The 17,030-nt window shown below is 50.2% G+C and overlaps 1 protein-coding gene across 11 annotated transcripts; it reads right to left on the bottom strand.

The window, feature by feature from the left end:
* Positions 1 to 771: 771 nt before the first annotated feature.
* Positions 772 to 5,008, bottom strand: C13H1orf210 (chromosome 13 C1orf210 homolog). 11 transcript variants are annotated; one of them, XM_072772651.1, is made up of 6 exons: positions 4,873 to 5,008; positions 3,031 to 3,125; positions 2,728 to 2,824; positions 2,296 to 2,348; positions 2,047 to 2,163; positions 772 to 1,921 (listed from the first exon to the last, which is right to left on the bottom strand). In XM_072772651.1, exons 5-6 carry the CDS (start codon positions 2,063 to 2,065, stop codon positions 1,614 to 1,616), a joined length of 327 nt encoding a protein of 108 aa, XP_072628752.1. In that variant the 5' UTR covers positions 2,066 to 2,163; positions 2,296 to 2,348; positions 2,728 to 2,824; positions 3,031 to 3,125; positions 4,873 to 5,008; the 3' UTR covers positions 772 to 1,613. The 11 variants fall into 11 exon arrangements, with proteins under 11 accessions (XP_072628752.1, XP_072628747.1, XP_072628753.1 ...); XM_072772646.1 differs by lacking the exon at positions 4,873 to 5,008 and adding an exon at positions 4,334 to 4,470; XM_072772652.1 differs by lacking the exon at positions 2,728 to 2,824.
* Between the last annotated feature and the right edge of the window lie 12,022 nt (positions 5,009 to 17,030).

Here is a 17,030-nt window from a genome sequence, read left to right as displayed (position 1 = left end):
CTGATGGTTACCAGGGAGGAGGATGCGGGGAAATGGAGGATGAGGATTAAGAGTACACCTGTCATGGGATGGTTCCAGCGGTTGAGTCTCTGCCTTTGGCTCAGGGCGTGACCCCACGGTCCTGGGATGGAGGCCCAGGTCGGGCTCCCTGCATGGAGCCTGCTTCTCCCTCTGCCTGTGTCTCTGCCTCTCTGTGTCTCTCATGAATAAATAAATAACATCTTTAAAAAAAAAAAAGTACACTTGTCATGATGAGCACTGAGTAACGTATGGAATTGTTGAATCACACACACACACACACACACATACACACACACACACAGAACAGGACAAAACTGCCTCCCTTGCCCCAATCTCCCCAGCAAGGATGAGCCTGTCCTTCTCCTCCTCATCAGCTTGATAAAGTCTCCTACATTCGACTCATTCCCTCACCTTTCATCTACTCACTCCTCAGTCTGCAGTACAAGCTTGACAATTATTTATTTAGCATCTGCCATGCACAAGAATGAGGACACAAAACTAGACACGGCCTGTGGCTTCAGGGAGTTCACAGTCTAGCCGTGGGGACCCGCACAGCAAGGGGGACATGCAAACTCTAATACAGATTAAAATCAACGGGGCCAGAGAAAGGCAGAGGAACTCACAGTGCGTGTTGGCGGGGAGGGGGAGCAAGTCTCCGGAGGAGGGGCTGCGTGAGCAGTGTCTTTTCCAGCGACAAGGGACACTTTTAAGCACGAGTCCCAATTCAGGAAAATAAAAATCAGTGACTCCTTTTTACTTTCATTTAAGACAAAAATAGGTTTAATTAGTACCTGTGAAAAATGTAATATAACCATTTCAATCACTCACTTTATTGAAAAAATTTCAACAAGATACTTGGCACACTGGATTTTACCTACTAAAATGTCATCATCTTGGTACATCTGAAATGCTGGCAGGTAGGCGGGTCATAGGGGGTCTGTTGGCCAGGGATTTCATCACTGTCATAGAGGATTTTTTTTAAAGATTATTTATTTGAGGGGGGGAGAGAGAGAGAGAGAGAGAGACCTTGCACGCGCACACACATATGTGTGAGCAAGCTGGGGATGGGGCAGAGAGAGAGAGAATCCCCGGTGGGAGAACCTGATGTGGACTCCACCCCAGGACCCTGAGATCATGACCTGAGCCAGCTGCACAACCGACTGAGCTGCCCAAGTGCCCTCTGTCATGGACGATTTGAGAGAACAGAAGGGCAGTGTAAGCCAGGGAGACAGGGTAAGCAAGAAGTGCATGGGAAAACACCTTGCAGGAGAAAAGGAGTAACAAATAACGAGTTTTCTAGGGAGTGAAGTTGAGAAAGGCAACTAAGGGAACCAAGAGGCTGACAGAGGCCCTATTTCTCCAGCCAGGCCCTTGGTAGTTGTCCTGAGAACTGCAGGGAGCCATTGAGGGTGATGGAGCAAGAGAAGGTTTATCACCGTAGTGCTAGTGTCAGGGAAGGGAGGATCGCTCTACCCCTGGTTAGCCCTTAAGCCCCAGACACCTCTGGCCCCGAGGCTTGTGGCCTCCACGTGGTATCCTCCACCCTAAAGTTGTCAGGTATGGGGAGGGAAGGGGGTGTCCAAAATCAGGGCTCAGAAGGAAAAGTTGTCCCTGTTCCCCTCTGTCTCCAGCCCACCAGCCCCAGGCTGAATGTAATTGTCCTCGATGAAGCCATCATCATCCTCTTCGCCCACGTCCGGGAAGGCTGCCTTCCCTATCCTGGGCAGCTGGTGGTGCTGGTAGCTGGTATGATATTTGCGGCAGAGGTAGCATTTGGCAGCAAGCGCTATGAGGAGGGAGAGGACCACAGCGCCCAGCACAACCCCGACCAACACAGGCCATGCCCGGGCCCCGGTGGCCAGTGCAGGGGACACGGCTGATGCTGAGGGCCCCACAGTGGCTGCGGAGAAAGGGACAGCATTAGGGTTGGGGGCCCCAGATGGGTTCCCTGGGGAAACCAAAAGGTCCAGCGGGGACAGGGTCCTCCCCGCAACCGCCTCCTCGGCCTCCTTCCCACTCACTCACTTTGGTTCAGCTCACTCATCGAGAGGCCTGAAGACGCCGGTGAGCCTTGGCTTCTGCCAGAAGAGCTGGGGCTCCAAGGAAACCCCTAGATGCCAGGCAGCCCTGGAGCTCAGAGTCCTAGAACATACACATGCACGTGGGTGTCCGGGAGGCCGCAGGAGCACATTAAAGGGCAGACTCACGGCCACGTTAGGGCACGGAACAATTGACCAGAACCAGTCATGCACAAAAGGGAAATAAGCTGAGTACCTGGAAATTGGCTATTTGTAAGGGAATGCTATAGGATCCAGCTCTGCAAGCTCCTGAAAAACATCAACACTGGAACTTACTAAGCACCATGTGTGATTCAGGCACCAGGCATGTGCTCATGGCACCCTGTGATGTGGGGATAAACATTATCCCCTCTCTGTAGATGAGGACCCTGAGGCCCAGAACAGTGAACTAATTCAGCCAAAGCCCCAGGACTTGAACCCAGGTCTCTGATACCAGGGCCCAGACCCAGTCTGCTTTGTGAGCAGAGGCTGGGACGTGGGGCAGAGGCAGTTCTGGCCTCAGGGGTTAGGCAATAGCAATTGCTTCAAGCTAATGAACCAAAGTAGAGACCACATGTGGAGGACAGCACCAGTCCCTAGGTGGGCAGGGGCCCCACTCCTCCTCAGTCAGGAGCTCCTGCTTCCCCACCTTGACCCGCAGCTCCTCAGACACATCCCTTGTCCATTGACCTCTGTCTGCCCTCAAGAGGGAGGCAGTCTTCAGGGAGGAGCCAACTGTGGATCACCTGGATCAGGAAATCATCTGGATAAGAACTACTAGGGCTAGGGCGGAGCTAGAGGAGGAGCACCTGAATTAAGGGAGTATCTGGAGGAAGATCATCTAGGCTTGAGAATACATATGGGGGAGCGCCTGAATCAGAGGAATGTCTGGGGGAGCAACACCTGAATCTGAGGAGTAACTAGAGGAAGAGCACCTAGGTTAGGGAAGTACCTGTTAGAGGAGCAGCTAGGCCTGGAGATTATCTGCAGGTGGAGCACCTGAATCAGAGGAGTACCTGGGGAGGAGCATCCAGGCTAGAAAAGCACCTAGGAGAGAAGCATCTCATTTAGGGGAGTACCTCCCACATTCTTTGATACAGATGTCTTAATGAAACCCTCCTTCCTCCCCTCCAACCTGTCACCAAGCCCCATCAGTTCTTCCTGGAACTAAATATCTCTAGAATGGCTCTGACCCTCCTCTGCACCCCACTGCCACTGTCCCCATCCAAGCTACCTTCATCTTGTACCTCGAGGTCTTGCATGACCTCCTAACCCTGTCTTTTCCCACTTTCCATCCATTCCTCATGGTGATGGGCCTAACGCCCCCATCTGACTCCATCACTCCCCCACTCTTAAAAATTCTTCAGAGCTCCCCAGGCCCTCTGGGCTGCACAGAGATTCCTCAGCATATTCTTCAAGGCCTCACAACCCAGCACATGTCCTCTGACCCACTCGTCCTCTTGTCCACAGTCCCCTCCCCCACGCTCCACACACACACACACACACACACACACATGCACTCACATGCACACACACACACACACCCCATCACCCACCCTCTTGTTTGCCACCCACCCCCTCCTCTGTACTTTGAGTTCCCCATCCCTGATGGCCAAATCAGACCATACCTGCTTGTGAGGTTGTCCCAGGACCACCCCCCTTCCATGACCCCTTCCCTGGCCTACCCAGTCAACTGCCCATCAGAATCAGCCAGTGACTAACTGGGCAGCTGCCTGGGGCCAAGGACCAGGCTGATTAATGTGTCCCCCGGTGCTGGCAGAGAGCCGGGTGCTCAGGGGCTCGCTGCGGGTCAGAGTAGGGGACAGCTGGAGAGTGAAGAGGGGAGCGTTAGAAAGGAGAGCTCCGAAAAAAAAAAAAAAAAAGAAAGGAGAGCTCCGTCACTCATCACTCACTGGGGGCCTACTCTGGGCCCCACACTAGGCACTGGATCCTCAGAAAATAAGATTTTGATCAATGGAAATGAATTGTATTCATACTGACCTCTCTAAGATTTTACTCCTACTTCCTTCCTTCCTGCCCTCTCCCTGTGAATTCTTCTCAAGGACACACACACCTCCACAGGCCGTCACCCTACCCCCACAGGTCACATCTGTCTCTTCCATCCACAAACACACACCCTCTGATCTCCCAGACATACACCCCTGATTTGTGGCTCCTTTCAAAGCTCCCAGGAGCCCTCAGGGATCTGCGGGATCCCCCTCTCAGGCCCCCCTGTCTCCCCCTCTGCTCCCCACCTGTAGGAACTGTGCACAGTCCAGGGAGGACGCTTCCGGCTGGAGCGGGCAGGACCTGGACAGGTGGGCGGGCCACTGACTCACCTGGGGACGCCGCCGGCGGGCGGGGCCGAACCCGCAGGTGCGGGCGGAGGGCGGGGCGGCCGGCAACGCCTCCAAGCGGGAGGGCTCGGGAGTACACTCCTTCCCGAGCTGTGGCGGGGACCCTCTGGGCGCAGGTCCCACCCCCACCCCCAGGGCGGAGGGTGGGAAGCCAGTGGCGTGGGAGGGGGCGCGGGGGGCGGTGCTGGGATCTGAGAGGGGTGCAGCGGGCCCTAGAAGGGGCGGGCAGGCACTTCAGCAGGCGTGTGCTCGGGCTCCCAGCCCTGATGTGCCAGTGAGTTTCTCGTGACAGGTGCAAAGTCCAGAGAAGGGGGGTGGGGAGCTCCTCCCTGGCAGCAAAGCCGCCTGGCCAAGGACACGCTGAACTGCCTGCAAAAATGTGTGCGAGCCTACGCTGGGGGTCGGGGGGTGGGGTGGAGGTCATTGGGGGAGCTTACCTGTGCCCTTGAGGTCTGCTGTGTGCCTGAGCCCTGAGCGTCTACCTGGATAGAGGCTTCTAGGCTTCATCTGGTCGCAAGGATCCTGGGAGCCCACAGAGCTGAGCTCTGAACCTGTCGCCTTACTCCTCAGCTCCAGGCCTGGTGCCTCCTGGCCTTTAAGACCCAGCTCTAGAGTCACCTTCCCCGGGGCATTAGGTCCTCCCAGACTAGCCCTCCCCCCCGACCTCTCCCACCCCCCCACCCCCACTCCTCACACACACACACACACACACACACCCCACCCCACCCCCCAAGCCCCACCTTCCGCAGGAGCTTTTTCACAGGGGCCGGGTTTTGACATCAGAGTTCCCAGCACCTGATGCAGGGCAGGCTCAGTAAATGCTTAAAGGAAGACGTGTTAGGAGCTAAGCCACGAAGCACAAGCCTTCACGGGGAGCCACAGGGCACAGCCAGGGCAAGAGCTGCTGCGGGGCTTGGAAGTGGGGCCCACAGAACCAAGGACCTGGAATACCTGGGACTCCTGCTGATGGCCCCCTCCCAACTCTCCTGCCTGGTCTGGCACCCACCTGGCACACTGCTCCAGCCGCACCAGAATATTCTCTATTCCTAGGACCCACCGTGCTCTCCTCTCCCGGGCTCTGAGCCCAGCCCTTCCCTCCAGCCCCTTCTCCCACATGTCCATCTCCCACCTGCTTGATTCCTCCCAGGCCAACTCATCACTCAGGCCCCAGCTCCAGTGACTCTTTTTTTTATTTTTTAAGATTTTTTAAATTTATTCATGAGAGACACAGAGAGAGAGGCAGAGACACAGGCAGAGGGGAAGCAGGCTCCATGCAGGGAGCCCGACGTGAGACTTGATCCGAGGACTTCAGGATCACACCCCGGGCTGAAGACGGCGCTAAACCGCTGAGCCACTGGGGCTGCCCTGGGGTCTCGCTTTGATTTTTGAATCAAGGACATCACAGGATTCAGAAGCTATTCATTGAACACCTACCAGTCCCCACCTGGAACCTACCAGTCCCAGGCCCTGTGCTGGTTCTTTTTTAATTACGGTATTCGTATAACATAATCCGATTCACAAAAAAAAATTAGCCGTTTTCAGGGCACAGTCCAGCGGCATGTAGTACATTCCGAACCTTGTGCAAACAGCTCTCTAACTAGTCTAGAACACTCGCATCACACCAGAAGGGTACCCCAACCCATTAAGTAGTCATTCCTCATTTCCTCATCCCTCCAGCCTCCAGCTACCACTAATCTACTTTCTGTCTCCGTGCATTTGACTGTTCTGGATATTTCGTACAATTCTAATCATATTTGTGCCAGATTTTTTAATGAACTATTTCATTTAAACCTCATAACTCTGAGATAGATGTTAATTATCCCTTTAACAGATGATGAAAATAAGGCCCCGAGAAGGTAATTTGGATGAAGACTCACAGAAGAAAGCAAGTAATGGTCTGCACATCCATCAGTCAGTCATTTATTTAATGAATATTTATTGAAGGCCCACAACCAGCCCATACAGCATGCACTGCAAAACAGCAGAAAGCAACCTGCTGGATGCCCCCAGCGCGGGGAGAGCAGAGAACAGGCTGGATGTCTGCACCTGCCCCATCAGCCAGGAGCTCTAGTGCAGTAAACAACCTTTACGACCTTCCATGGCAGCCCTGGAAGCCATGTGGTAAGCTCAGTGCTAGCACTGAGGACAGAGTTCCCACCACCGTACAGCTCTCATTCTGGTTGGGAAGGCAGACAATACACAAGCAAAGAAATAAATAAGATTAGTTCAGATAATGATGAGTGCTGTGAAAAGTATAATAGCTTCCTGTGATAAGGAGTTGTAGAGGTGACCGCTACTTTACATCAGATAGTTAAAAAAAAAAAAAAAAAGGGACTCACAGAAGAGGAAATGTGTGAGCTGAGACTTGACTCAGAGTAAGATAGCAATCACACCAGTATCTGGGGTAAGAGCATTCCAGAAAGAAGGAACAGCCAGAGAAAAGACCAAGAGGCAGGAGCACAGCTGGTTCATTCAAGCAACAGAGAAGAGGCCAGCTGGAGGGAGTGCAGCCAGTGGGGAGAGTGAGAGGGGCAGTGTGAGGGGCCTATGGGAAGAGTTCACGGGGCCAGGAGCGGGGGGGCCTATTCTTCCCTCCTTCGGTAAGAGGGGCTGACCTTCTTTCACTCGGTGTGAAGGATGGACTAGAGGAGACCAGAGTAGAAGCAGGGATGCCAGCTGGGAGGCCATTGCTGTCATCCAGGAGAGAGGGAAAGTGACACCAGGATAGTCAGGTAGAGATAGAGACAAGTGCTCAGGCTCCAGACATATTCTGAAGGTAAAACCAACATGATTTTCTGACTGGATGTGGGGGTTTGCAAAAACAAGAAAAGGGACCAAGAATCACCCCCAAAGTTTTGAGCAAGCAGCCAGTAGGATGGAGTTGTCATTGACTGATACGAGAAGACTCTGGAAGGGGCAGAGTTTGCAGGGCGATCAGGACCTCAGTTGTGGATATGTTAGTTGTGAGATGCCTGTGGGACATCCGGGTGTCCCCCTCAGCCTGCATGCAGCAAAGTAAGAGCTAGACATAGACATTTGAGAATCAGCAAAATGTGGATGATTTTTTTAAAAGATTTTATTTATTTATGTGAAAGAGAGAGAGAGAGACAGATAATGAACAGGGGGAGCAGCAGAGGCAGAGGGAGAAGCAGGCTCCCCACTGAGGAGGAAGCCCAACCCGGGACTTGATCCCAGGGATCACACACTGGGATCACAACCTGAGCCGAAGGCAGACGCCTAACCGATAGAGCCACCCAGGCGCCCCAAAAATGGGCGATTTTTAAAGCCAGTCATCTAGATGAGATTCCCCAAAGGGAAGTGTGGAAAGAGAAGAGGGCTGAGCCTTGGAGCTTGCCAGGCACAGAGGTCAGGGAGGGGAGGAGAAGCAGGAAAGGAGGCTAGGAGTGGCCTGGAAGGAGGCTGACACACCCGGAGAGGTGTCTGGGAGGCCAGAGAAGAAAGCATTTCAGGAGCAGGAGCTTGGGGAACTCTGGCGATGCTGATAGGTCAGCTAAGCTATGGACTGAGAATTGACTTTGAAATTGGCCACGTGGAGGTCACTGGCATCCCTGGCAAGAGCAGTCTCATGGTGTGGTGGGGACAAATGCCCAACGGGGCACGATGTGTGACATATGAGCGATGCACAAGCATGGGAGCAGAGGGCAACTCCATCAAGGAATTTTGCTGTAAAAGGAACAGAGAATGGGGCAGACTCTGGAGAAAGGTGTGGGATCCGGGGAAGATTTCTTTTTTTTTTTTTTTTTTTAAGGCTGGGAGCTTTTAGACCATCTGTGTCTGCTGATAGGAATAATCCAGGAGAGAGAGGAAACTGATGACACAGAGAGAAGGAACAATGGGAGTGAGTTCTTGAGGCCTGAAGGGGTGTGGGGTCAAGTGCACAGGTGGAGGGTCGGCATTGCACCGGAGCAAGGACAGTCCCTCTGACGAAGGTGGAGTGTACAGGTGAAATGATGGGAGCGTCTGGTTTCCCAGAGAAACAGGAAGCCATGTCACCAGCTCATAGTGAAGAGTGGGGGAACAGGAGGAGGTACTGGGATTTGAGAAGAGGGGAATCCCTCACCCCAGGGCTTGAGAGAGAGAGCATGGTCTGGCCAAGATTGGGGATTTGCCTGGCAAATCTGAGGAAGCTAGAGAGGGCCAAGGGAGCCGAGCTGTAGGCAAGGGAGTGGTTGCCATGCTGGCCCATGCAATCTGGGTGGGGCAAAGAGGAAGTGAGGGCCAAGTGCAGGAGGTGTGACGAGCCCTGGAAAAGTGGTAGGATGGGTGCGTTTTAGGAGCCATTGCTGGTTGTGCCAGAGAGAGTAGGTTGAAAAAATAGGATGCGGTCAGGGCACCTGGGTGGCTCATTTGAGTGTCTGCCTTCGGCTCAGGTCATGATCCAGAGGTCCTGGGATTGAGTCCCACATTGGGCTCCCTGCTCAGCAGGGAGTTTGCTTCTCCCTCTCTCTTTGTGTTCTCTTCCTTGCCCTCTCTGAAATAAAGACATAGAATCTTAAAAAAAAAAAAAATAGGATGTGGCCAGCAGATGGTGGCACATGGAAATGGAGGTTACCCAGGGGATGCAGGTCTTGATACAGACACGGCCTAGGATATGAACCAGAGAGTGGTCCTAGATGAGGGTCTGCAGACGGATGATGGTCTTACTACGCCCTGAAGTATGTTAAACTCAACCTGCTAACCAGAGGACTAAAGAAAACATGCCGATAGCTCTCTTAGTAAATGGAAGAGGTAGGATTCAAACCCGGGTCTCTGGACTCTAAGCCCAGCGCCTTTCTGGTTATATCCCAACTAGATTCCTCTTCTGTGTGTAACACTTACCATCAATGGGTTAGATCCCTCAGAATCACTTGTAGTGATAAACAGCAGTTGCTTCGAAGATTTTAATGTATCTCCCAAAGGAAATTGAGGGCGCTGCTAATAGAACAGAGAACGGATGCTGAGCAAGCGAAGAACAGGGTGTTCTGCTCCCATCCTGCACTTGCTCCCTTCTTCATTTGACCCAACCCTTCCCTGGGGCAGTCCCGGGGGTCTTAGCCTTGGGGTGGCTGAGGTTCCCTTGTTAGAAGCTGATGAGAACAGGACAGTGCTTGTGAACACAGTCACAAATATGTTCACAATTCTGTGTGCAGTAGGTGCTCAATAAAAATGTATCAGGTCAATGAATTGTGGGAATTCCGGGGGCTGACCTGCTCTTTCCAGGTTAAAGCCTGGTGTTTGCACTCTGTATGCAGGAAGCTATGTTCTGTTGTAAATGGGTGGCCCCTTGAATTGGGTAGAGGACCCTTCTTCTTGCAAGGCCCTGGAGGGTGGCTGCCTGCATCCAGCTCGGTCACCACCAGCCTCCCAGAGGTGGATGGAGTCCCACCTCCCGAGGACCAGCCTACATTGCTCCTCTTCCATCCAACCCCCACCATCCCTGGAGGCTGGCCTGTCCCCACTCCCGGTCTGCCACGCTGACCTCCCAGACACGCCCTGGCATTGGGAGCACCCCTGAAGGGGCCCCAGGGGGGAGTGGCCTTTGCAGCTCAGTGAAACAAATCCTCTGACCTGGTCATCTCCAAGAAGTCACGCTTCACCGACAACGCAAGCTCAAAAGGATACGTCCCAGCAGAGCTCCCCAGGCCCAGACCTGAGACTAGGGAAACACTGGAGATGGAAGCTTCCCGTGTTTTCCTCACTTCCTCAAGGCGGACAAGCCTGTCCAGGGCCACAGGATTCCACGAAGCCCCGAGGGAGAGCTTACCAAGCTTCTTGTAGCCCCAACCACACCACCCTGAAACTCCAGTATAATTACCTCAGATGGTTGCTACATCCATCCAACATCCGGGTTCACGGGATGACTTCTTCCCAAGCTGGCAGCTCCATCCAGCCATGTTGGGTATCTAATCAGAGATGGCGGGTACCCAGTGTCATGAGGTAGCGGTCTGGAGCCCCCCCATGATCAGTTATCTCTGGAGTAACTGGGTCCAGGGAAGCAGAAGTCAGTAGACCTGGCAGGGGATGACCAGACCCTCTCCTGAGGGGATGACACAGCCAGGCAAGTGGCCGAGGTGGCAGCCCAGGGGGACAGAGCGGCCCCATCATGCTGCGCTCACCCAGCCCTGCCTCCCCAGTCCCCGTGCAGTGGGAACAATCACCTCTCCCACATTCTTGCTTTCTCATAGGGCTCTGATAAGAAGGGGGAGAGGAGGAAAGTTGGTGTCCACCTGAGCCCCCCGGGGTGTGGAGGCAGCTCCTATGTGGAAGTCCTCTGGTGGCAGGTGCCATGCAAGGCTGAGAGGAGGCATGTCTCCCACAGGGGCAGGGAGCCCTCCCCTCGTATGGTTGTACCAGGGTCCCTTCCTCTGGGTGGCGGCAGGATGGAGCTGGCAAAGCACCAGGGCACCTTCAGGGAAAAAGTGTGGCAAGAAAAGAGTGGGAGCGGTGCCTGGGTGACTCAGTTGGTTGAGCGTCTGCCTTCCGCTCGCTTGGGTCATGATCCCGGGGTCCTGGGAGGTGGGCCACCTTGGGCCTTCCAGCTCAGGGGGGAGCCTGCTTGTCCCTCTGCCTCTGCCCCTCCCCCTGGCTCATGCTCTCTCTGTCTTTCTCATAAATAAATAAAATCTTTTTTTTTTTAAGATTTTATTTACCTATTAATGAGAGACAGAGAGAGAGAGGCAGAGACGCAGGCAGAGGGAGAAGCAGGCTCCCTGCAGGGAACCCTAAGTTGACTCGATCCTGGGTCTCCAGGATCAGGCCCCAGGCTGAAGGCGGCGCTAAACCACTGAGCCACCGGGGCTGCCCTAAATAATATCTTTAAAAAAGAAAAAAAGAAAGAAAGAAAAAGAAAAGAATGGGAGTTGGGGCCCCGCCTTCAGCCGCGTCCTTGTCATCCCTGTGTGACCAGCGCGGGATCATGGGAGTTAATGGACTCATGCTGTCATTACCTCTTACCCTCAAACAATATTTGAAGTGACATTGAACAAGTGGGAAGCGCCCACTCTGTTCAGCCAGGCTGTGGTCTCTGGTGGCAGCTTTCTCTCATCAAACGTGCTTTGTCTTCTCAGGAGGCGTGCTGTTGTCGGAGGCACAGGGACAATGAGTCATTTGTGTTGTGCGCTATTGGTTCTAGGATTTCAGGGTGACAGAGGTGAAGCAAGGGCCCAGTGGGCCTTCAAAGCCAGACATCCAGAAAAGTCATGCCTGCCCATCTCCGCGAGGCCCCCCACCCGCTCAGAACCCAGCACAGCACTGAACTCGTTTTTCCAGAGTTAAACCTCTCATGCCTTCAGAGTACATACGGCAGAGATGGGAAGCCACTTGCAATCCAGTAGGATTGTCTAGCCAGCCTGGTTCACAGTGAGCACATGGTCTGGGGTCAGGGCTGAGCCCCAGCACTTAGCTGACTTTAAGAAGCATCCAATTCCTCCCCCGTAAAATGCGGATAATAATAATGAAATGTACCTCAAGGGCCGAGAACCCACAAGAAGGCATCAGCACCTTTCTCTGGCACCTGTAAATGTTCAGGAACTGTTAGTCGTGGTGATGGAGGTTTGCTGCTGTTCTGAGTAAGGCTCCTGCTTGTGTTACTGGGTCATCTTCATTCTGACCGGGGTCCATAAACACCTGTTAAGGTTTTTTTTAAGATTTTATTTTTATTTATTCATGAGAGGCATAGAGAGAGAGAGAGGCAGAGGCACAGGCAGAGGGAGAAGCAGGCTCCATGCAGGGAGCCCGACGTGGGACTCGATCCTGGGTCTCCAGGATCACACCCTGGGCCAAAGGCAGACACTCAACCACTGAGCCACCCAGGCGTCCCAACACCTGTTATGTTTTAAGTGAGTCCCAAGCTTTGCACTGTTTGAACCCTCCGTGGGGTGTTCATTCTGGCTTCTGGCCTCATAGGGTTTCTTGGGCCAAATGGCCTTTGTCAAGCAGTGTTCGTGAAAAGGACTTCATTCAAAGGCTTGTTGGATTAACTGGGGCTTCCTTTAAATACGGGCTTGCTTTCCGAAGCTTGCTTTTTCCAACAAGGAGAAAGAATACAATGGGTTCCAAGTAATCTGCAGTCCTCATCACAGCTTGTCACAAACACCTGGCACATCTTTTCAGCCCAGGGTGAAAACACACACTCACTCCCTTACTCCAGGAACACAGCCTCAGCCTGGTGTTCCAGAAGCATCTGCTGACAGACTTCCTCTCAAATATACTTATTTCCTGGAAGAAGAGCAAAAACTGTTTTTGAATTGACCATATGGCTTTGGTTGCCGCTGAGGGTAAGTGAAGGGATTCTTGTTACTTAACGACTCACCTAAGAAAGAATCTTAAAAGAATTACTTTCTTTGTTTTTTTTTCCCCCTTTGTTTATGAACACGAAGAGTGATTTACTGGTAAAGTCAATTTTAGGCAAAGATAGGGACTTAGGAATTGGGTGAACATGTTGCTTATTTCGGCCAAAAGAAAACCTCATCAGTTCTGTAGGCAACATTTCACTTGGTTTTTCAAAAAAGCAATTGTGACCAAGAGGAGAGAGAGATAAAGCACTTATGGAATATATAAAGACACCAGCATTGGGGGTTGCACATAACAAAGAAATATCTTAAATACTTTTCAAAATTTTCTAGGAGCCAATACACAAGGGCACGCTTTAGGAGAAGATAGGAATGTAACGGGGAGGGGCATATTGGGACTACCCATCTCCTTTAACATCAGTGGGGAAACAGAGCTGCATTCAACTCCACATACTGACTTTACACAGCCGTTATATGACAGCGTGACTGAAATCCAAGAAACAAAGATGGAATTCTCACTCTGTTTATTATGAAAAATAATTGCATGGACACGCAGGTAATCTACCCTTGTCTTGCAGGTTTCCTTAGGAGGAATCTCTGTGACTTAGCAGAGGGCTGATCTGATACATTCCTATGGCCTTGATGTCAATTTTGAGGAACAACTTAAAAAGATTCATTTTCCTCACCCTCCATCGACCCAGCCCTAAATTTCTCCAATAGTTTTTTGTGCATAATTTGCCTAACAGTTTCACCCAGATGGATCTTGATTCCTTTTTTTTTTAAGATTTTATTTATTTATTCATGAGAGACACAGAGAGAGAGAGGCAGAGACATAGGAAGGAGGAGGAGAAGCAGGCTCCATGAAGGGAGCCCGATGTGGGACTCGATCTCGGGACCCCAGGATCACGTCCTGGGACGAAGGCAGATGCTCAACCACTGAGCCACCCAGGCATCTGGATGGGTCTCAACTCCACCACCATTTCTGTAGGAAGACTGGGAACTTATCTACATAAAAAATTTAAGTCGACTTCGTGGGCATTTTCATGGGAACCTGTAGATGTTTCCATACATATTTACATGCAATCTAAAACTCTCAGGGCAGTTTAAGAAGCCATGTGGAACATCATGGAAGACCACGGGAGACCAGGGAAGAGGCATAAATCAGTATGTGGTCTGAGTGACCAGTTAGGGGAGGGGAGTCTGGTGGGCCTTGGAGGGTTGGGCTTTCCTATCCCTCTTAACCATGAGGCTCACTTGGACAACAGGGGGCCCAACCCATTGGGGTGACCATAGAAAGTGGTCTTTTACTTTCCTAAACTAAAAGTCAAGAAAACAATGCTTTGATCACTCCCTCCAAAGTAGGACTTAAGGGCACCTGGGTGGTTTAGCGGTTGAGCTCCTTCGTCCGGCCCAAGGGATAATCTGAGGGTCCTAGGATCAAGTCCCACATGTAGCTCCTTATGTGGAGCCTGCTCCTCCTTCTGCCTGTGTCTCTGCCTTTCTGTGTCTCTCATGAATAAAAAAAAATTAAAAATGAAAAAAATGAAAAAAAACAAAGTGGTACTTAAGACCACAGCCAGACCTCATGTTCTTAAGTTGTCTCATGTAGAGTGCTTTTTGCCTTTTTTTCAAATCAAGGGAATAAATATGAAGAACTGGATTCCCTTTAGGTCACATGAATTTTCTTTTATTCTCAAATATGGGTCAGAGATCAGAAAAAACAGAAAAGGTAGACAGTGACAGCCCTCACTCCCAGCCCCCTGCTCCCAACTACCTTACTCCTCTCACCCAGTTACTTACTTTTATGAATTTCTGGTGTATCTTTCCATTCCCTTTATGCAAATACAAGCACTAAGAATATACATACGTATTTTCTCCTTTCGTACCCAAAAGCCAACATACTGTCCACGCTGTTCTGCATCTTACTTTTTTTTCACTAATTAGTGTGTCTTGGAGAGTCTTATCTAGATTTAGAGAGTTTCTTCAACAATTTTTGCAGTCACAGAATATTCCATCATATGGCTACCTCAAAATTTATTTGACCAGTCCCATGTTGACTAACACTTGGGTTTTTTTCCAATCTTCTGCTATTCCATATAGTGCTGCAAGGATTAAGTTCCCAAGAATGTAAGTCGGAGAGCCAATGTATTTGTAGTTTTGACAGATATTCCCAAATTGCCCTCCGTGGGAGCTATACCAACATGCATTATATGCGAGCACACCTATTTCTCCACAGCCTCATCAAGACTGGGTTTCTGCCAAGTTTATGGATGAAAATGGTACTTAGGAAGAGTTTTACTTTGAATTATTCTTACTACAAGTAAGGAGAGCACATTTTCATATTTTAAAGGACCATTTGTATCTACTTTCCTATAAACTGTTCATAATTGTGAAATTGTGTGTTAACATATTTTTTATAGTCTTTGCCCATTTATCTATTGGATTTTATGTGTTTTTATTGATTTCTAATCTGTACTATGAGTTACAAATTTTTTCAAGATTGATTTCAGAACAAGAGAGAGAGAAAGAGTGAGTGTGAACAGAGAGAGGGGCAGAGAAAGAAGGAGACAAGCAGACTCCCCATTGAGCAGAGACCCACCCACCACCAGGGTCTCAGTCCCAGGACCCTGAGATCATGACCTGAGCTGAAACCAAGAATTGGACACAACCAGCTGAGCCACCAGGTGCCTAAGTTACAAATATTTTTGACATTTGTCTCTTATTTTTGCCTGTCAGCTTTTTCTTACCTACAGTAAATTTGATTAACTTTTTCTTTTAAGGTTTATGGATTTTGAGGCTTAGTAGAAGGGCTACCCAATCCAAAGTTAGGAGGGAATTCACCCACATTTTTTTCTAGTTTTTTTTGGGGGGGCAGGGTTCTTGATTTTTAATGTTTAAATCTTAGGCTCATTTGGAGTTTTTCTCTTTTTTTAAGATTTTATTTATTTGAAAGAGAGAGAGAAAGAGAGCACTAATGGTGAGAGGGGCAGAGAGAGAGGGAGAAGCAGACTCCCTGCTAAGCAGGAAGACTGATGCAGGGCTCAGTCGCAGGACCCTGGGATCGTGACCTGAGCCAAAGGCAAACACTTAACCAACTGAGCCATCCAGGCACCCCTAGAGTTTACCTTGATATATGATGTACAGATCCAATTTCATTTTTTACAGACCACTACCATTTGTAGCAACACGATTTATTAAAAAGACCACTTTTCCAGGGAACCCTCTTACACTGTTGGTGGGAATGTGAACTGGTGCAGCCACTCTGGAAAACTGTGTGGAGGTTCCTCAAACAGTTAAAAATATACCTGCCCTACGACCCAGCAATTGCACTGTTGGGGATTTACCCCAAAGATACAGATGCAATGAAACGCCAGGACACCTGCACCCCGATGTTTCTAGCAGCAATGGCCACGATAGCCAAACTGTGGAAGGAGCCTCGGTGTCCAACGAAAGATGAATGGATAAAGAAGATGTGGTTTATGTATACAATGGAATATTACTCAGCTATTAGAAATGACAAATACCCACCATTTGCTTCAACGTGGATGGAACTGGAGGGTATTATGCTGAGTGAAGTAAGTCAGTCGGTGAAGGACAAACATTATATGTTCTCATTCATTTGGGGAATATAAATAATAGTGAAAGGGAATATAAGGGAAGGGAGAAGAAATGTGTGGGAAATATCAGAAAGGGAGACAGAACGTAAAGACTCCTAACTCTGGGAAACGAGCTAGGGGTGGTGGAAGGGGAGAAGGGCGGGGGGTGGGAGTGAATGGGTGACGGGCACTGGGGGTTATTCTGTATGTTAGTAAATTGAACACCAATAAAAAATAAATTAAAAAAAAAGACCACTTTTCCTACTGATTTGAAATATCACTTTTTATCTATGGTAAGTTCCTGTATGTATTTGGGTCCATTTCTGGATTTTCTCTTCTTTTGATCTATTTTGGGCCAGTTCCACGTTGTTTTAAGTACTGTGACTTTATATTTAATATGTTTTATGTTCTGGCAAATATTGCTGTGAGGTAAACCATCCCAAAAGTTAGTCATTTCAGGGAATCCCTGGGTGGCTCAGCGGTTTAGCGCCTGCCTTTGGCCCAGGGCGTGATCCTGGAGTCCCGGGATCAAGTCCCACATCGGGCTCCCTGCATGGAGCCTGCTTCTCCCTCTGCCTGTGTCTCTGCCTCTGTGTGTGTGTGTGTCTTTCATGAATAAATAAATAAATAAAATATTTTTTAAAAAGTTAGTCATTTCAAATAAAATTCTTGTATTATATGTCCCAGTCTCTGTAATTCAGAACTTCA

The sequence above is a fragment of the Canis lupus genome, chromosome 13 (genome assembly GCF_048164855.1).
Source record: "Canis lupus baileyi chromosome 13, mCanLup2.hap1, whole genome shotgun sequence".
Lineage (NCBI taxonomy): Eukaryota > Metazoa > Chordata > Mammalia > Carnivora > Canidae > Canis > Canis lupus.
Note: the sequence above shows the minus strand (reverse complement) of the source record. Positions and strands in the feature narration are given on the sequence as shown.